Below are 21,618 nucleotides of genomic sequence, written 5' to 3' on the forward strand. Positions count from 1 at the left end.
CACCGTGACCCCTGCGGGCCACCGTAGACGCGCCGGCGCTCTCAAGATGGCTGCCGAGCCCCGCTCCTCCCCCCCGCCGCGCCTTCCCTGAGGTCCCGGCAGCAGGCGAGCGGTGCAAGACTTGCGTTCCGGCACCAGCGCAGCCTAGAGGCCGGGAGCGGCCGGCCGCCGGCCCGCACGCACCGTCTCCCGGGGCGTGGCGCCGGGCCCCTTCCGGGGATGGGCTCCGGCGCCCCAGTCGACCCGACTCTGCCCCGGCTCCTCCCCGCTCGGGCGGGCGCTCCGCCGTGTCCCCGCCCGTCAGTCCGCCCGGCCCGGCTGGCCGCAGACGGGGCCTGGGCGGCCGCACCGGGAACTCTGAACCCCCGTGCGTCGGGAGGCGTCGGCGCTACCGCTGACCGGCGGCGGGCCCCGGGCTGCGACCCGGCCAGAGCGAAAAAGCGGCGACACCATGTTCTCCCTCAAGCCTCCCAGACCCACCTTTAGGTCCTACCTCCTGCCGCCGCCCCAGGTAAACAACCCCCACCCGGCGAGCGACCCTCTCCTTGGCGCTTTCTGGGAGCTGCCGGGCCGACCCCCTGGAGGCTCCCCCGGTCTCCCTGTTCCCAGCCGCGCGATTGCCGGAGCCCCGACGCCGGGGAACGCGCCTTCTCGGGAGCCCCCACTGGCTCGGTGGAAACTTGTAAAACTTCGCCGCAGCCATTCTCAGCTCGGAGACCTGTGATCCGTAGTTTGCCGTGTGATGAGACTCAAGGGAGTGTTTGGAGTCGGATTTATTTAGTTCTTCGCCTGGCAGTTGTCCGCACTGTGGCCGCCAGCATGATCGCATCGCTTCTGAGCATCTGGTGGAAGACGTTACCTGTCATAAATGTGAACACCTGGAAGCGGCCCAGCAGTTTTAATGGTTTTGTCGGACTCGCAATTGATAATGAACAGATCTTGAAAAGATCTGGTAAAACTTGTGAAAGATTTTAAGGGGGGGGCGGGGGAAATGTGTGTCTGTTGCATGTGTCATCACTTAGAGAACAAAAATTGCTTTAGTATCTCACGGGGGAGGAAAAGTTTTGATCTTGATTTATTTTGCTAATGTATTTCAGACTGACGATAAGATTAATTCAGAGCCGAAGATTAAAAAACTGGAGCCAGTCCTTTTGCCAGGTAAACATCAGAGTTTCAACAGATACTTCAGTAAAGTCTTTTGGTCCAAGATGATTCTCCCAACTAGTACCATGTGGTTAACGTCTCCCTTGTATTTATTTATGTTAAGCTTTATCCTGTTAAAAATCTAGTGACTGAGATGACAGAAAAACTTGTTAGAACTAAACAACAACAACAAAAAGTAGTTCTGAATTTGGTGTTTGTCCTTGAAAATGTAAACACTCTAGAGAGCTGTCAAGAATATCACTACCTCATTTCTTTTTTGATTTCCTGAAATGTTCATTTTTAAAGCAGTCATTACTTGGCTAGGTAGTGAGAGTACTCTTTGCCCTTCATGTCTGCAACTTCAAGCATTAATGATTAATAAGTCATCGTTTTAATCGTGTGAAAAGCAACTTTTATTATGTTCGGGTCTTTATACCAATAACAAAACTTAGTGAACTTTGAATTACTTAACTTGGCTTCTTTTTTTTTTTTTTTTTGGAAGGTGTCAGCTGTGTTTGCAAATTTACTTGTTTCAGTTTAGAATGGAGTTTCTCAACAGAGGCTCTATTGACATTTGGGGACTGATAATTCTTTGTAATAGGGACAGTCCCATGCATTATAGGATGTTTAGCAGTATCCCTGGCCTCTACCCACCAGATGCCAGTGGCACCCCTTCTCCACCTCCTAGTTGTGACCACCAGAATGTCTCCAGATGTTGCCAAAACTTACTTTTGTCTTTTGCCTCTGGGAGCAAAATCTCCCAGTGGAGAGGCACTGGTTTAGAACAAAAGTTACCTTGGAACACCTTAAGAGGTGGAGATAGGAATTGGCAATTGAAGTTTTAAAGCATATAAAATATTATTTAATTGGTATTTTGAATTGTATGACAATTGAATAATAAATGGAAAATTTAGTTGTTTAATATGATTCTTGTGGGGAGTTGCTGGATATTTAGGAAAGCCTGTTTTAAACCTGAAATCTAATCAAATACCAATTTGTGTGGCTACTGTCAACATTTAAAAATCTTAGTCATTACTTAATGCTAAACCTAGTAAAATGATTAGAACTTATAAGAACTTAAAAGCGATACCTGAACAGATACGGAAACTTTAAATTTTGTGCTTTGAAATTTTAAATGTTAAGTGGGAACAAACAGTATGCAGTATGCTGTCAACCTATGGTTCAATATTATAGATGCTAACTCTTAAAAATTGTTTTCGACTTTATTATGGGACTTAGTTATAAGTATTTGGCCTTTATTTAGTTAATGCTTTTTATCCAACCAGTATGTACTAAATAATCCTTTGTACTTTTCCTGAGAGTGAACAATAGAATTAATAAGTAACCTTTGCTCCCTGGGTGTGCTCTGTTTTAGCCTTAGTCACTCCAGGCATTTCAAAGTTAGCTGTGGGAAACAGTACTCATCTTAAATGAGTGAGGGCCTGTGAGCTATTAACTTTGGCTTCCTTTACTTTTTTCTGAATAGACCCTGTTCTTAGGCTTTGATTTCCCTCTTCTGATACGAAGATTTGGCATTGATAAACAACAGGTCTTAGATATAAATGATAGTGCTTGATTTTTTAGGATTGACTTTTATATTTAAGATATGCTTAAGAAAGTGTTATTGAATACTGATGAGCAGGAAGAACTTCACACTGAAGGATTATCCCTTCTGTAGAATTAACTAAAAACTTAGTTTCTACTAAAAAGTCACAGTTTTCTGGGGGAAGATATAAACTCATTTCCTGCCTTTAAGTGGTTTATGTGTCCTAGAAGGGGCAGCTGAATCTAGATATTCTGATTTATGTTTGTAGCTAACCTTTTTCCTACAGAAGATTTAGCCAGTCCTAGATGAGTGTGTCTTCTGCCTTCCTTCCTCACCCATTCTGTTCTTACTCTCTCATCTTGGCCTTCCCATACATTCCCCAGTTTCTTTCTGTCTGGCCACCTCATTTTGGTCTCTGTTTCCTGTCCCCCACCCCACCCCCTTGAGCCGCCTACCTGTCTGACTACCACTAGAACCTCCGTTACTCCACATTTGGTTTGCATCCTACTCCTTGACCTGTGAAATCTGGAAGACAGCTGGAAAGTAACTGAGGCATTGGTGATCTAAAGACCTGGGCTAGGTTAGGGTTTTTTACTAAGAGAGCTTAATAATACAGTTCTTGCCTTTGTTATAGTCAGAAACCACAAGGAAACTTGGCCAAGTCACCTGTGGCTTTACACAGTCACACGGAACAAGAAGTAATTGTTTAGAGATATAGTATTGCATGTTATCCTTTGGCATAGAGCCTTAGGTTCAAGGATATCCTACTGTAGTTGCCCAAAGTTTGAACTTTTACAAACAGATGAAAATTAGACACGAAATGAATTGTGTGCAGTTACTGTGTGTTCCTTCGGAACTTAACAAGGCTAAATTTATAATGATCTCCATCTTTTATTGAGAGAAGAAAATAGAAGAAACTGGCAATTTAATTTCGATTGTGCTTTATGTTAGTAATTTTCAATTTGCATGGTTCGTGAACTTCCTCAAGATAGAGATTGTACCTAATTCAACTTTTGGCCTTGATGTCTAGTGTGGTGCACTGAGCTGCTGATTGAGTGATGACTAAATGAAAGAACCCCTAGAACACCAGCTTGAATTGCTACCATAGCCATGCCCGCATGCTCAATCTCAGGCCCCTCAGATCATGACCTGAGCCGAAGGCAGAGGCCCAACCCACTGAGCCACCCAGGCGCCCCCAGAGACTTTGAATTTTTAAATACATGTGTGCGTGCATGTGTGTTTCAGCATATATTTGTTAAGGGCAAAAACTGCCGGACTATATTCATATATTATGGAGGGGTGGGTACAGGAGGTGGGAGAGAGAGAGAATCTTAGGCAGTCTCCACACCCAGCACAGAGCCTAATGTGGGGCTCAGTCTCAGAATCCTGAGATCATGACCTGAGCCAAAATCAGGTACGGGTCACTTAACCAACTAAGCCACCCACGCACCCCAGACTGTGCTCAGATCTTTTTCGGATAGCTGCTGGACTGGTGAAGCAGTTGAGCACCTGAGCTGGGGGCCTGTCTCTGTGCTAGATGAATAAAAGTGCTGGAGGAGTAGTGTGCCTGGATCACAGCAAAGCCTGTGGACAACGTAGAAGTTAGCGACCTATATCACTCTTTCCCAGGGTCTGGCTGGCAAAGAAAACTGGACGAAGTTTTTAACAGCCCTTGGTCAAACTAAGAAAATTAAGAAAAAAGGCAGCTTTTCCCCATAGAGCTGAGTTGATTTAAACGATTGTCCTGTATTTCTGAGATTTTGTCCTTCCGGTTTCCTTGGTATAGATATGTTCTCTGTTAAATGATGGTGATAGTAACTATGGCTTTAAAGAAGTTAGCAAAATGGCTTTAAAGAAGTTAGCAAAATAAAAGGTTAAGAACTCTATGTTGGTTGCATGAATTGTTTTTGTGGTATATCTGATTTGTAGAATCTGGGTTAGAAACCACTTGATGAGGTTTTTCTAATATCATAGATAGGATTTTTTTTAAAGATTTATTTATTTATTTTAGAGAGAGGAGAGAGAGCACAAGTGGGAGGAGGAGAGGGAGAGAGAATCCCAAGAGACTCTGCACTGAGCACAGAGCCCAGGGTGGGGCTGGATCCCAAGAACCTGAGATCATGACTTGAGCTGAAACCAAGAGTCAGGTGCTTAACCGACCGACCCACCCAGGTGCCCCTTATAGGTACATTTTTTTTTCTTATAAAGATTTTATTTATTTATTTGACAGAGATCGCAATTAGGCAGAGAGGCAGGCGGTGGGGGGGGGGCGGGGGGGAGCAGGCTTCCCGCTGAACAGAGAGCCCGATGCAGGGCTCGATCCCAGGACTCTGGGATCATGACCTGAGCCGAAGGCAGCCACTCAACTGACTGAGCCACCCAGGCGCCCCTCATAGATACAATTTAATGAGCACTTATACAGAGAACATCAGTAATTTTATCTCCCTAGGAATTGTTTCACTGTCTTCTGAAAAATATACCCTCTCTCCTTTGACACATCAAACTTCCCCATCCCCATACTGCCTTGGGTTCTAGTGTGGCCAGCAAGGATAATAACCCACCCCAGACTGCAAGAATGGACACAGCTGGGCCTCTGTTATTTTCAGATCGGTACTAAGGGAAGAGATCCTTTTTGGTAGTTCTGTCAGTGGCCATAGAACCAGAGAACCTGCTCCAAAGAGTGAAGTCCCATGTTTTAGAGAGAGGCAGAGGTGCAACACTGAGGGGGACTTGTGAAGGCCTTCAAGCTGCTGGGCTCCCATTTTGCTTGAAGTCCAGCCAACACAAAAGCCAGATTTCTTTTTGCTTAGCTGGCTCCAGGTACACTTCTGACTCTTTTCAACTAAAATCCCTAACTAATACATAGCTTTCAGGTTACTCCTCATAACAGCTGTCTCAGGGAGGCACCCGTTTGTCTTCGTGAGCCAGATGAGAGGACTGTAGTTGCACATGCTAAGTCACTTTCCCTGTATGGCAGAGCTGGAATTCTGAGCCCAGCTCCCAGGCTGTGCCTTTAACCATGAAGCAGCAGGGCCTACCTGACTGCACTGGGGACATTAGGGTACAAATTTATGCTTTGGAACTGGAGAGAGGGTGGATTGGATGTTGGCCTAGAAGTTCTCTAGTTGGGTAAAAAGAGCTCTGTCCTTAGCTGTGCCCTTTCCACAGCAGTGACAGATTTTGACCCAACTTGAGGAGCAACTTTCAATTTAAGCTGCCAGAAAAACGGACTGCCTTGGGAGGCAGGGGACTTCCTGTCACTGGCTGTGCCAAAGCAGAGGCTGGTGGAATGCCAGCTGCTTTGTCACGAGGTGGTGAGCTTTGCAGTAAGTGGGCTTGTTGGCCTTTTCTCTCTTCTAACTCTGGGATGGGATCTTGTTAAGGATCTGTGAGGTGGGAGGGAGGGATGGCTCGAAGCGCTGTGGCTAATAGTAAGGAGTTAATTGTCCCACAGGTTTCCAGTGCATGTGGCGTAAAAAGTTAAAAAGGTTGGGGTCCTGCCCTTAAACGGTTTCAGTTCATTGGGGAAAATGCTTCAGGAGAGCGGTTGTGAGAGCTCAGAGGAAGGTCACTGAAGCAAGATTTGAGGTTGGGGAGGCGTCAGGAAATGACTTCTGCTCTGCATCTTGAGTGCCTGCCGAGCCTGGGCCACTGTGCTAAGGCCGGGTCAGCTCAGCTCTCTCCCCCTTCCCATCTGTAATGCCAGCAGCTCTTTCAGCATCAAAATTAACTGTTAGATCGATAATGAATGCACTCATTGTCAGAGTCTTTTGTAATCGGATCAGGAAAGCATACTACCCTGGGCCATCTGCAAAATGAAAATAGCCATTGTTGGGTAGATGTCTTGTTTATTTTTTTACATATTCACTGTTTAGACCATTTATGTACTATTCTTGTTTTCTGCCTCACTGTAACTCTTATTTCCTTGCTTGCACAGTAAGTCCCTTGAAGGTAGATGTTCTCTTTTGGGTGTTTTATGTTTTGTGTTGTTTTTTAATACCTTTTTGTAGATCGGCCTTAGAGATGATTGTAGACTGATTTTTTGGTAGTATCTTGCTTCAGAGATATGTTGCTTTTGAAAGCCCGGAAGGACCTGTAACTCCATTTTGGAATGGCGAAGCACGTAACTATTATGTTTGTCCCTCACCTGTGGAGCCTTCAGAGCCGTCCTCCTCAGACTGCCGCTACAGGACCTTGGGCCAGAATTTCATTACTCGTTTCCTCACTTCTAACCATCAGTCTCTCTGTACCTTGGCTCCTGCTCAGAATCTTTCCATGAACTTGCACGAGTAAAATCCTGCTTACCCAGCTGTAACCCCTGTGATTTGCCAGCACTCCACCTTGCTGACCTCTGCACTGTTTCCCAGCATTGATAATTGCCTCAGTCAGGCTAGTTCCTTTCTCTCTCCCAAATGCCCGATTCCTCATTTAGGCCTTTGTCACTGTTGTCATCACATGTTCTATCTCTGTCCTCTTTTGCCTTCAGGATTTCCTTCTGGTTTTTTCCCAGGGTCTGCACTTCTAACTCTCCTTCAGCCCACGTTGTAGGTGGCACTTACTGGACATGCTCCTTGATCTCATGCTCTTCTGTATAGTATCATCTGCAAAATTAGACCCTTAGTACCCATGATGGCATCGGACGTTTTGTGTTTGTCTTCCATGTAGATTCAGCGTCCCTTAATAATTTTTAGGCTACTTTAATTCCTGTATTTATGTACAGCGAGGGTGACAACTGGTCCCGCTTTGCCTGTGACCATCCTTGTATTAATGCTGAAAGTTGCAGACAGCCAGTCACCGTATGTAAAGCCGTATACCGAACTCTGTATTGGCTTAAACACATTCTGTAGGTTAATTAGCCACTGTATACAGTGTGGCTTTGTCTTAAACTATTTCTTAAGCTAAAATGTATTATGGGAAAATTTATTTTTATTCATGAGGCATGTATTGACTTTCTAAATGTATTGACTTCCTAAATGTGGAAGGTATTATGAGAGATATAACATGACTGATTTTTTGGTTCTCTGAAAATTAAAAACCTTAGCTCTACCATTTTTGAAGATTTATTAATTTTAATTATATTTCCTTTCTTACTTATTTTTATGGGTGGAAGGGTCTTGTGAAGAGAAATTTTGATGATTTCTTGATCCCTTTCCAGGTTGTAGTACAAACTCTTGACCATCATCTGATTTAGATAGCTTTTTCTGGGGTGCTTTTTGCTTACCCCACAGTGAAACAAATTTCCTGCTTTATCTTCCATGAGACCTCCCCGTGGTGTCCCTCCACTGGTGTGCTGGGAAGTGCTTGGTGGTGAAAATCCTCTCACCAGGGCTGATTGTGAGCTGTCATCTTGAAGGCCCAGAGCCAGGGCTGGAGGGTGTGGGGGGTGCAGGGAGGAACTGGAGGTTCTCCTGAGCCAGTGCAGGCCGGCTAGCACAACACTGCTCTGCCACCTGACAGACGCCAGAGTCGTCCCTGGGAAAACTTCATGGTCTCCTGGAGTTCTGAAGCTTTTGTCAGGCGCTTTCTTTCTTAGGGCTCACTAATTCAAGGTTCAGCAAGGACAGTCTCAGTACTCTTGTATTTTGTATCCATCTTCTCTAGGAAGAGCCCATTTAGTTTCTTTTTCTTTCCTGTCTCTAAGCTCAACAGTACTGCAGTACTTGCAGTAAGCTTTAACAGCTCCTACTGTGTTACTGCTTTTTTATGGAGTATGAGCAGAAAATTGTTAGGAGAGCAGATAGCTGTGCTACGTGAGCCAACCATTTTAAAGACTGGTTGCATGTGAACATAATTTAGCGTTATCAAATAAACTCAAGCTGGGTTAACTTGACACTTACTTAATTATATGCTTATAATAATACGACTCAAGCAGAGCATTTCTCCAGCAGTGCCCTCCTTTCCGTCCTCCCCTCGATCCTGCCCAATTTCTCTTCCCTTCCAAGGGCTCATTCCCATTTTCTGCTCTCAGCGCTGGTTGACACTTCAGTTTCCTTAAAAGACCACAGCCCAGAGAATCCCTATTCAGCTTTTGTTGTTACTTTTCTATTTCTGTCCAGTTTTTTCTCACTTTTATTATTTTTTAAAGATTTCATTTATTTTTGAGAGAGAGAACCTGAGTGGGGGGCAGAGGGAGAAGAAGAAGCAGACTCCCCACCGAGCAGAAAGTCCGATGCGGGGCTCGATTCCAGGACCCTGAGATCATGACCTGAGCCGAAGGCAGAGGCTTAACCGACTCAGCCGCCCAGGTGCCCTCTCAGTTTTATTTTTAAATACACTTGGATTTATAAGAGTTATATAAAAGAGTGCAGTTAACATATGCTGTTCACCCAGCTTCCCCTAAAGTTAGTATCTTATATGACCTTGTTAAATTTAGCTAAATTAAGAATTAACAATGCTAAGTTTTATTCACATTTCCCTAGTTTTTTCACTAATGTCCATTAGCTGTTCCAAGAGGCCGTCAGGGATACCACATTGAATTTACTCATTATGTCTCCTTAGTGTCTTTAGTCTGACAGTTTCTCCATTTTTACTGATGGTGATGACTCCTTTCATGTTGGTGCCTGTATCCTTTTGAAATGTCCTCCCCCCTTCTCTTTCTCCTTCCTTCCTTTCTGGCATTCTCGACCTACCAGAGACTCCCTACTTATGTTGTGTTTCCTCTGCCCCAGTCCTGGAATTAACTGTTTTTTTTTTTTGCAAGGATCGCATGGTCTTTAATACCAAGGTCCCTGTTCTGAATGTACTTTGTTGCTGGAGTGTTACTATTTTTAGGCCTATAGGGGCCAGAGTAGAAAATATGCACCTGTGTTACTAATCCACATATATACACATCTCTTTATGTTTCTGTATCCATGTGAATATATGTAAAAGTTCTTAAGAAACCATGTCTAGCAAGCTTTCTGTAAAGTATCAGGCAGTAAATGTTTTGGACGTTGAAGGCCAAAAAGTCTCTGTTGCAAGTACTCAGCTCTGTCTTTGTCCATGAAAGCAGTCAGAGCCAATACACAAATAAGCATGGATATGTTTCAGTAAAATGTTACTTACAAAAACCGGGGCTGGACTTGGTCTGTGGGCTGTGCTCGGTCATCCCCTGGACTCGTTAAATGCATTCTCCTTTTATCTTTGTCTCATTCTCACTTCTCACTGCGTTCATGGGCTTGACATTTTACATTTGTGCCATCAGTAAGAGGATCATGTTGCTAGAGAAGAAGGGCTGTCCTTGGGTGTGTGCCTCATAAATACAATTGGCTGATGGTGCTATGAGGCGGCCATGTCCTGTCCCACAAGATCTCCATCTCTTTTTTCTGTTATCACGTCTTCTCCCCTTCTCAGGAACCTAAAATCCTGTGGTGTGGCTTTTTTTTTTTTAAGTTAATTTTTGAGTATACCATACATAAAAAATATATATGAGTCTTTAGAGTTAGAACTGAATGACTTTTTGTAGCATTGGTTTGAGAATCCTTGGGCAGATGAGTTTGCTAGTTGAGAAAAGTGGCACAGCATGAAGTGATGTAGGTTATACTTCGTGAGCCAGTAGTTCTTGTATGAAGAAATCAGTGTTGCAGGAGTATGACATCTGTGTGCAATGTGAATAATTAATTTAGGGTTTTTTGTTGTTTTTTTTTTTTTTTTTTTTTTTTTTTTTAAGTTCAGGGCCCTCTTATAATTGGTAGCTAAGATTTCTTGGGGGGGAAGACAGGCCCATGTTCTTGGGAGGCATATCCCAATATCCCATGATATTGGGAGGCATTGGGCTCAAGGGGCTGTGGAAGATTTAAATTTTATGTGTTTGAATTATTTGATGAGTTTCAACGTAAATTTTTGTCATTTAAAGTTTTTTTCTCATTAGAATCCAGTTAAGACTAGTACTTTGAATCTTTAATTCAGTTTTCGTGCTTCCTGTATCTAGGTACAATAGGTTTAATTTTATGTAAGAATAGAGAAAACTGGATTTGAAATCAGAACACTTGGTTATAAATTGAACACTTACTTCTTAATGTTTTTTAAATCTTAAGAAAGTGATATAACTTCTTTGGATCCAAGTACCTTATGGGTTGTTGAAAGAATCAAAGAGGAAAAATGTTGAGAAACTCCCATTGGTATATTTTACAGCTCCCTATGTATGTGGTAGGCAAGCACAGCAGTTCTGTTCCTTTTTTCTAACTTGATGTGAATTTCCCATGCATCTTATCTCCTCACCCTCTTGTCTGCTTGGCCTTGTTAAATTCCTGGTTTTTGTTCTGTCTGGAGCACCTCCTCTTCCATTGTTGGTAGTTGCCTGGTGAACCAGGAAGCAGAGAAGTGATTTCACATGTTCAGCACTCATTTAATAGGCACCTGCCTTGTGCTGGGCATTTGTCTAGGAACTGAAGTATCAGCATTGTGGAAAAATCATTCCCCCTTTTACCCTCATGGAGCATATGATCCTAAGGGTGGGACAGGCATTAATTAAAAAAAAAATTTTATATATATATAATACTGTAGCTGTGTAAATGCTAGGAATTACAAGTGTATGATGCTGGGATTGAGGGATCTAATCTAGGCAGGGAGATTAAAAAAAAAAAAAAACATTTCTGAGAAAGTGATTAGGCTAAGGGAGAATATTCCAGGAAATGGGAGCAACATGTGCAAAGACCACATCCAGTGGGAGCAGTATGATCCCTAGGAGGGATTAAAAGAGCACTGTGCTGTGAGGGTGAAGGTGAGGAGGACAGTGGCAGAGGGTGAGGGGCGCAGGTCCTCAACAGGCCATGTGCAGAAGGTTTGTCTTCAGGATGGAAGATTATTCAGGTGGTTTAAGCTGAAACTTTGACATGAGTAAATTTGAATTAAATCTTCAAGTAAATAGTAGGCTGCTGTTCTTAAAACAATCTTGTGTATTTTTAAGAACTTTGAATAAAAGCTATTATTGCAACTCAGATTTATTATAACAGTTTTGTTGAGTCAAAGAATCACTTTGAGACCATAGTTGCATTCTTGAATTGGTAGGTTTTTGTGGCTTGTAAGCAAACAGGTTCTATCCACCACTGTTAAGGTTTTTATAATGATAAATATAGATGAAGTAGATCAGTACCCTCCCTTTTCTACCATTGAGCCTGAAGATGGAGTGCTTAAAAATGTCCATGGGTCTCGTCGAATTTTAGATCTTGAAATTAAGGTTTAATGAAGACCATGCTTTAAATAAATAATTTCTTTCAAAGCACATTATAAATTTTGTTTTGACCTCTTACATTTCTTTCTTTAATCTTCCCTTTCAACTTTAAAACTATATTTTCAAGTATAATTGCCAAGTAAGTTATAATTTGGGTGCAGAGGGAAACTCACTTTGGCTTTATAAAATATAGCTTATTTAAATTTGTAAAATTCAATTTATTTAAACTAAAAAAAACAAACCAGTTCACCCGTTTCTCCCATCCTGCACCTCCGGCAAACACTAAGTCGTTCTCTGTATCTAAGACCTTGGGTTGTTTTTGTTTGTTTGTGTTTTAGATTCCACATATAAGAGAGATTATGAAGTGTTTGTCTGACTAATTTCAGTTAGCATAATGCCCCCAAGGTGCATCCATGTTGTTGCAGATGGCAAGATTTCATTTTCTTTTATGACTGAGTAGTATTCCTGAGCCTTAGGGGTAATGTGCTGCATCTTCTTTACTCATTCATCCGCTGATGAATACTTTGTTTCCATATTTTGGCAGTTGGGAATAATGCTGCAGTGACATGTGGGTGCATATATTTTTTCATGTTAATGTTCTCATTTTCTTTGGATAAATACCTAGAAGTGGAATTGCTGGATCACATGGTATTTCTGCTTTTAATTTTTGAGGAACTTTTATACTGTTTTCCAGTGTCTGCACCAATTTTCATTCCCACCAACAGTGTAGAAGGATCGCCTCTTCTCCACATCCTTGCCAACACTTGTTATTTCCGATCTTTTTGATAATAGCCATTCCAGCAGATGTGACATGATGTGTCATTGTATTTTTTATTTGCATTTCCCTGACAAATTAATGATATAGAGCATCTTTTCATGTACGTGTTGGTCATCTGTATGTCTTCTTTAGAGAAATACTTAATTCAGATCTTCTGGCCATTTTTAAAATCGAGTTTGGTTTTGTTTTAGCTGTTGAGTTATATGAGTCTTTTTTATATATTTTGGATGTTAGCCTCTTACATAATTTCAAAGTATTTTCTTTCATTCAATAGGTTGCCTTTTCATTCTGTTGATGGTTTCTTTTGCTCTGTAGAATCTTTTTAGTTTGATGTAGTCCTACCTGTTTGTTTTGCTTTTGTTGCTTTTGCTGTTGGTGTTAGAGTCAAAAAATTATCACCAAGACCTTTGTTAAGGAGTTTACCACCTATGTTTTCTTCTAGGAGTTTTATGGAGTCTTTAATTTCTAAAATTCTAGTCTTTCTAAGTTAGTTTTTGTGTATGATGTAAGATAGTGGTCCAGTTTCATTCTCTTGCCTATGGTTATCTAATTTTCTAAATGCCATTTATTAAAGAGACTGTCCTTTCCCCATTGTATACTCTTGGCTCCTTTGTTAGAAATTAACTGGCCATATGTGTGTGGGTGGGTTTGTTTCTGGGCTGTCTATTCTGTTCTATTGATCTATATGTCTGTTTGCCTTGTTTTAATTACCATAGCTTTATAATATAGCTTGAAATCAGGGAGCATGGTACCTTCAGCTTTGTTCTTTTTCAAGATTGCTTTGGTTATTTGGGGTCTGTTATGGTTTCATACAGATTTTAAGATAGTTCTATTTCTGTGGTAAATGCCACTGGAATTTTAATATTACATTGAATTTGTATATTGCTTTGGGTAGAATGGACATTTTAGCAATGTTAATTTGTCCAGTCATGGGCATGGGATATCTTTCCATTTATTTGTGTCCTCTTTAATTTTTTTCATTAACATCTCATAGTCTTCAAGAAACAGGCTCTCCCCCCACCTTGGTTAAATTAGATCTTGGTATTTTATTCTTTTTGATACAGTTGTAAATGGTTTTCCTGAATTTCTCTTTTCTCATAGCTCATTATTAGCATATAAAAATGTAACCAAATTTTGTATATTGATTTTTACTGACTTTACTAGTTTAACCATTTTTTGATGAAGTCTTTAAGGTTTTATATATATCGTATCATCTTTGAATAATGACAGTTTTACTTCTTCATTTTCAATTTGGATGACTTTTGGTTTTTTCCTTAGCTAATTGCTGTGACTTGGAGTTCCAGTACTTTGTTGAATTAAAGTGTGCATCCTTGTCTTGTTTCTGATTTTAGAGGGAAAACTTTCAGTTTTTCACTATTGAGTTTATTGTTAGCTGTGGGCTTGTCACATATGGCCCTTACTATATTGAGGTATGTTTTCCACGACACTGGCTTTGTTGAGAGTTTTCATCATAAATGGGTGTTGAATTTTGTCAGATGCTTTTCTGTATCTATTGAGATTGATCAAAGGATTTTTACCCTTCAGTTTCTTAATGCGGTGTATCACGTTGACTGATTTGCAGATGTTGAACCATCCTTGCATCCCTGCAGTAATCCCACTCCATCATGGTGTATGATGGTTTTAATGTATTATTGAATTTTTCTTATTTGTAAGTATTTTGTTGAGGATTTTTGCATCTGTGTTTATCAGGGAAATTGGCCTGTAATTTTCTCGTGCTTTTAGTAATTTATTCAAACTATTGACTGGAATAGAGTCCCCAACTGTTATTATGATTGCTGTCTTATTTCTCCCTTTAAGTCTGCAAATAGTTTCTTTTTATATTTAGGTGCTCCAATGTTGGGCGCATAAGTGTTTACAAATGTTATATCTTCTCATTGGATTGACCCTTTTATCATTATGTAGCACTCTCTTTGTCTTTATTACAGTCTTTGTTTTCAAGTCTATTTTGTTTGATGTAAGTATATATACTCCAGCTTTGGTTTCCATTTGCATGGAAAATCCCTTGTTCCGTCCTTCTTTCCATACATCTATAGCAAGTCTCTTATAGGTAACATATAGATAAGTGTTTTTTAATCCATTCACCCACTCTGTATCTTTTGATGGGAACATTTAGTCCATTTACATTAAAGTAATTTTTGAGAGGTAGGTGCTTATTGCCATTTTATTACTTGTTTTCTGGCAGTTTTTATAGTTCCTCTCTGTTCCTTTCTTCCATTGTTCTCTTCCTTTGGGGTTTGATGGTGTTTTTTTTTTTTTTTTTTTGATGGCTTTCTTTAGTGGTATGCTTATATTCTTTTTCTTTATCTTCTGTGTATTTAGTATAGGTTTTTGCTTTGTTTTGCAACTGTGAGGCTTAAATATAACAACTTCTGTCTGTTACAGTCTACAGTCTTAAGTTGATAACAACTTAAGACTTAAGACTTAACAACATAAGTTTTGTCCCATTGTAAAGCTTAAGATATTACTCTTGCCATTCACACTTCATGTTTTTGATGTTACATTTTACATCTTTGTATATCTTCAGTATCCCATAACCAAATACTGTAGTTTTAGGTAATTTTATTACTTTTGTCTTTTAACCTTCTTAATAGCTTTAGAATTAATTAATTCACTACCTTTACTATAAGTTTATCTTTCCAGTGCTCTTTCTTTTCAGTGTAAAGAAGTCTTTTTAGCATACCTTATTTAGTTTTTGCTTGTCTGGAAAATTTTTTATTTCCTCTTCACTTCTGAATGATAACTTTGCTGTGTAGAGTGTTCTTGATTGAAAGGGTTTTTTTCTTTCAGCACTTTGAATATATAGTGTCACTCTCTCCTGGCTTGTGCAATTTCTGCTAAAAGTTCTGTTGCTAGCCTTGTCAGGCTTTGTTGTCTGTAGTAAGTTATTTTTTTCTTGCCGCTTCTAATATTCTCTCCTTGTCTTTAACTTTTAATATTTTAATTACAGTGTGTCTTGATGTGGGTCTCTTTGGGTTCCTCTTGTTGGGAACTGTGTGATCTTGCTGGATTTGGATGTCTGTTTCCGTCCCCAGATTAGGGAAGTTTTCAGCCATTATTTTTTCTAGTAAGATTTTCCCTTTCCCTTATCCTGGGAGCCCGATGATGCAAACATTAGTCCATTTGATGTCCAGTAAGTCCTTTAAGCTATCCTCACATTTTTCCATTCTTTTTTTCTTTTTGCTATTCTGATTTGGGTGGGTTCTATTGCCTTTTCTTGAAGTTGACTGATTCCTTTTTTTCTTCATCTACCTTTCATCAACCCTTTTGGGGCATTTTTGTTTCAGTTATTGTATTCTGTGACTTCTGTTCAGTATCTTCTTAGATCTTGCATCTTTTTTGTTGAAGTTCTCATTGTGTTCATGCGTTTTTTTTCTTCCCAGATGATGATCCCAGTGATCATCTTTTCTTTTTTCTTTTCTTTTCTTTTTTTTTCCTCACTTAAATGCAATTTTTAAAAATCTGAGTATAGTTGACACACAATGTTACATTAGTTTCAGGTGTATGACTTAGTGATTTGACAACTTTATACATTATGCACTGCTCACCACAAGTGTAGCTACCATCTGTCCTATTACATAGCTATGACAATATCAGTGACATATTCCTTATGCTCTGCTTTTTATTCTTATAAGTTATTCATCGCATAACTGGAGACCTGTATCTCCTGCTCTTTGCCTAATCACGCACTCTCCTCCCCTCTGGCAACTATCAGTTTGTTGTCTGTATTTATAGTTCTGATTTTGATTTTGGTGTATTTTTTCAGATTATACTTATGACTGGAATCATATAGTATTTGTCTTTCTCAATCTGACTAGTTTTAGTTAGCATGATACCCTCTAAGTCCATTCATGTTGTCTCAAGTGGCATGACCCTATCCTTTTTATAGCTGTGTAATATTCCATTGTGTATATATAGCACATTTTCCTTATCCATTTGTCTATTGATGGATACTTAACATTGTTTCTCCATGTCTTAACTATTGTAAATAATGCTACAGTAAACATAGGAGTACCTTTATCTTTTTGAGTTACTGTTTCCATTTTCGGTGAGCACCTTTACCACCATTACTTTAAACTCTTTTTATCAGGTGAATTAGTTATCTCTATTTAACTAAATTTTTTCTCTGAGGTTGTATCTTGTTCTATCATTTGGAACATATTCCTCTGTTTCTTCACTTTGTTTGACTCTCTGTGTTGGTTTCTATATAGTAGATGAAACAACTACCTCTCCCAATCCTGAAGGAGGGGCATTGGGTAGGAGATGAACCTTATTGTTCAGCCCTCCCCAGCTCTTTGTTATCTCTCAAACCATCCTGCTTGTCCAATCAGTCTATTATATTTTTAGTAGATCCCAGTAGTTTAGGATGTGCCAAACCAGTCAGTATCCCAGAGGGGAGGATCTCAGTGCCTTGATTTGGCTGACTGGAAGCCAAACCCTCAGGCATCAACTTTTTAAGGTATGCAAATCGTATAGTCTTGTGGGACCACAAGTGTAAGCCCTACTGGCCACGAGAGCCAGGGGACAACCACAAAAATCAGGTTACCAGATGTATGTAAAAACTGCCTTCTGAGAGATACTGGTGGTCTGGAGCACAGCAGAGGGAGTATGTGGATATGGTGCCCACTAGTCTCTGTCCCCAGAGAGTGTTCCAACAGGCTTCTAGGTAGATGTGTTAAATAAGGCACCTGCCCTTCAGGCCAGTGCTTTAATATAAGAAGCAGGTAAGCCTCGTTCGCTTGAAGTCTGGCCACCATCGCTGCCTCCAACCTGGGCCCCAGGTGTGTGAGTCCAAGTGTCTTGGCCTTTTAAGAGCAGTTTCTCAGATCTCTAGGGTCTTATGGGTCTTGGGACACAAACCTCATTGGTTTTTAAAGTTCCGTGTTTTGAGGGCTTGTCTCTCAAGATATGTGACTTAGTATGTCCATGAGAGATGAGTTCAGGGTGTTCCTAGGGTTCACCATCCTGAACCCTGTTTACCAATAATAGATTGTGTTATTGATTTTGAGGTTAAGCCCAAACTCTGTTTCTCATCCCTTAGTAAAGGAATCAAAGACATTGGTTTGGGATGTAAAGTCACATGTTAATAAAACACAAATACTCCAAGCAGTACTTTGAAGAAGAGAGTGTAGTTTATCTCTTCTCCAGAATGCCTTTCAATAAAACATAATGAGAGGCAGTATCGCATAGTATTAAATGCAGACTCGGTTTCAGCCTTTCCGGTTGAACCATCTCAGACCCCTCAGCTCTTCGTGCCTCAGTTTCTATATCTTACAAATGGTGGGCAGTGCTTCACTGTTACTGCTGCTCTTAATGAAAGCTTTCCTGGCACCTGGCACCTGGTGAGCCTCCAGGGTTCATTCTTACTCTCGTCATCATGAAGTAATCCTCATAGGCCACACGGTGACTGTAGACATTTTATGGTATAGTTGTAGCTCACACAATATTTTTCTTTTTTAAAAGGGGAAATTGTTGTAAATGAAGTCAATTTTGTGAGAAAATGCATTGCAACAGACACAAGTCAATACGATCTGTGGGGAAAGCTGATCTGCAGTAACTTCAAAATTTCCTTTATTACGGATGACCCGATGCCATTACAGGTATGTGTTATTTGTGTGCTGTTTAGTTGTTTCAAGGATTTGACTCTAAGCAGTATGTATAATTACATAAAGCACAAGTATGGAAAATTATAGTAAAATTATTATGCAGTTAATAACATTGGGAATGTATTATATTAAAATTCAAAATAAAGTGTAAGGAGAATATTGGGACTCAAGGAGAAGAATTCGTGAGATGGTTGAGTTATCTTGCTTTTTTATTTCCTATGATTATTGCTTAGATATCCTTTCAATAATGGAGTTAGCATTTTCTTTCTTCTACATCTTTTAAACTGCTTTTAAAAATGAGGCTATCCTTTTTTTTTTTTAAGTAGTCCTAAAGAGAAAAGCTTAATTATTTAGCAAATAATTGCGTAAACACAGTGGATTTTATAGATTTCATAGTATTTTTAACTAATTCCTTTTCCAAACATCAAATTCTAGTTTGAAATTTCAATTTACTCGTCCAATTAGAATGAAGAAAAATACTGATAAAATTTTTCTTTAATAACACTCTTGCCATTTTATGGTCTCACTGGAAACCAATAATACATTTAATTTTCATTTTTAAAAATTCAGGTATTCGTTTGATTAACTTAAAAATTGTGTACTTTTTCTTGGCTCTTTTATTTTGATTTCTAAAGTGTTATATACTTTTATCCCCTAGACTTTTATTTATGATAGGAATTGTTCTCTAATCAAATATTTGGATATTAATTGTAAACTTTTGACTGAAGCGTCTGACTCTGGATACATATATTTCATATAGCTTTTATTAGTTTACCAAAATATTTACTTTATATTTGTGTGTTTATTGCAAACTATTATAGGTATATTTAGACTGAAGGCATTTATAGGTACCTAGTATGTAGACAACACTGACTAATTTGGCTATAGACTTGGGTTTTCCTCTTCGTTTTTAGATTCATTTTTATCTGTGGCTGCAGACTTCACTGTAAATGAGATGCATGTACTTAATTAAAATAGCCACATCTCATACCGCTGGTAGGGGAAATAAACCAGAGCTCTACTGACAGCTGGTTAATAGTGAGAACTATGTTCTTAGTTTAAAAATGGGTATAAAGTGTTTGTTGACAGATTAAAATAAAACGAGCTATAGTTTGCCTGAAGATTTTTATTTCTAGTATAATTTCTGCTCTAAAAATTACTTTCTAAAGAGTGATTTTCCAAAGTCTCCTTTGTAAAATCAAGCCATGATTTTGCCCATTAAAATCTGATGACTTAAGAGTACCTTTTTCTTTGTTATTTTAATGACCATCTAACCAGAGTCAGGCTTGCAAGTGGTTGCCTATGAAGTGATTGATAATATTGCATATCTTGGATATTATAAACGTATTATTGTATACAATTTAACCTCATTTCATATATAAAAGTATGGAGAGAAAGGTGGAGAGAGTGTGAACATAGCATGTGTTTCTTTTTCCTTTTCATGACTGAAGTATATTCTGAGATACTCCCTCCTTAGAACTGTCATAGTTCTGGAGACAAAAGCTTTTTGTTCTTTTCAGAGATTGTCATCATGGTAGAGTAAGGCAGTTACTACCATTTGAGGTTGTTGAGGAATAACCTAACGTGAACATAATTTTTATTTCAGAAATTCCATTACAGAAACCTTCTTCTTGGTGAGCATGATGTCCCTTTAACATGTATTGAGCAAATTGTCACAGGTATGTAGTATTCTTTATTCAGTCCATAAAAGCTGATTCTCCTCAGGAAGTATTGCTTGAAGAATCACACCTCTCAAACATTTGGGTTGGAATTTTATTTCTGTAGGTTTATGTTCTCCCCTCCCTTTTGTTTGAGTCCCAGGAATATTAATGAAAGAGAAGTCAATAAATTATTTTTTAAAACTTTTATTTATTTTAGAGAGAAAGGGAGAACAAATGTGAGCAAGGGGAGGGGAAGAAGGAGAGGGAGAGAAAGAATCTCAGAGTCCTCGTTGAGTGCCGAGCCTGACGTGGGGCTCGATCCCATGACCCTGAAATCATGACCTGAGCTGAAAACAAGAGTTAGATGCTCAACTGACTGAGCCACCCAGGTGTCCTGAAGTCGATAAATTATTTTTAAATGGAAATACAGCATATTTAGCTTTTTATGTTTTCTAAGTATTTGTCCTCTTTTAAATTAAAATTTTAAGCATTAAATGTGTCTAGATGGTGGTGGTTCTATGCAAAGATCATTTAAAATAGAGTCAAAAGTGAAGTTGAAATCCATCCCTTTTCCAAGTTCTGTAAATTGTAGACAAAGATAAAAGATACCAGAGAAGCAGTGTTTAAGTAATGGATAACCTAATTATTTTCAGTAATAATTTGTTAATGTATACTAAAGAGGGAGTGACAAAAAAGAATTTTTACACATTTTTTTCTTTATTTTTTTCCTTTTTAGTAAATGACCACAAGAGGAAGCAGAAGGTCCTAGGTCCCAACCAGAAACTGAAATTTAATCCAACAGAGTTAATTATTTACTGTAAAGATTTCAGAATTGTCAGATTTCGCTTTGATGAATCAGGTCCTGAAAGTGCCAAAAAGGTAATACTATTAAGCTTTATCAAGTTTGGGGTTTCGCACTGTATTTCCAGTATCAGTTCTGTGTGGAAGTTCTTTTTTCTCAGTTGCTCAGATTTTTTTTTTATCAGCTCCTACAATACTAGAAACTATGATGTAGAAATTAGTGTATCTTTTGCACTTAAACCATTACCAGCTGGTTTCTTTCTTGGTAAGAACTTTAGAAAATACCTTAGAATGTCCTCAACGAACTAGAAGTTAGACTTAAGTTACATAAGGGTTAGGTAAAGGTATAGTTACGGGAGAAGCCTAATAATTATTAGTACTTTAAGGAAATCTTAGTGAATTAATTTGAGAGCTATTTCACGGGAACAGCTAAAATCTAGGGACTTTTTAATTGGCTCTCTTTTTCCCCTGACTTCCGGGAATGTTTATTGCCTGCTCATGGAGTGAGTTTCATGGGCAAAAATTCCCACTTCTTGATCCCACCTTTTGGCTTTGGCAGAGGAGTGAAGCTGGTGGACATGATGCCTTACAGGTCCAGGCCATGATGCAGCAAATGCAGAGAATATAACGCTTTCCAGGAGAGGTCTGCTCCCACACACTGGGAATAAAGGAACAGTTTCTTAGTGAAGTGGAACCTTCTCTCAGAAATGATTCAGCTTTTGCACCACCCCAGAATGCTCTGGTGCTCTTGGTTTCCATGGTTAGTAGACTTACTGCAGTGAATTTTCTGTTGATATCAAAATGAGGCCGTCAAAAAATTCTTAAGGCAGCTGTTTTCATACCCTTTGGTGAGGACATTGTGGATTTATTTTTAGAACTTCGAATCATCAGTTTCCTCACAGGAAGGCAAGCGT

General features: G+C 39.5%; 1 protein-coding gene across 3 annotated transcripts in view; it reads left to right on the forward strand.

Moving 5' to 3' along the window:
- Positions 1-211: 211 nt before the first annotated feature.
- The window catches only part of MTMR10 (myotubularin related protein 10), a 48,668-nt gene continuing 27,261 nt past the window's right edge, over positions 212-21,618 (forward strand). The window contains exons 1-5 of one of the 3 annotated variants that reach the window (XM_032835954.1): positions 212-511; positions 1,098-1,158; positions 18,100-18,236; positions 19,849-19,921; positions 20,640-20,782. In XM_032835954.1, coding sequence (XP_032691845.1) covers positions 452-511; positions 1,098-1,158; positions 18,100-18,236; positions 19,849-19,921; positions 20,640-20,782 — 474 coding nt within the window. In that variant the 5' untranslated portion in view covers positions 212-451. The remainder of the gene's footprint in view (positions 512-1,097; positions 1,159-18,099; positions 18,237-19,848; positions 19,922-20,639; positions 20,783-21,618) is intronic. The other 2 variants (XM_032835952.1, XM_032835953.1) reach the window with 2 other exon arrangements.

Source organism: Lontra canadensis, unplaced genomic scaffold (genome assembly GCF_010015895.1).
Source record: "Lontra canadensis isolate GAN:19392208 unplaced genomic scaffold, GSC_riverotter_1.0 scaffold89, whole genome shotgun sequence".
In the NCBI taxonomy this organism is placed as follows: domain Eukaryota; kingdom Metazoa; phylum Chordata; class Mammalia; order Carnivora; family Mustelidae; genus Lontra; species Lontra canadensis.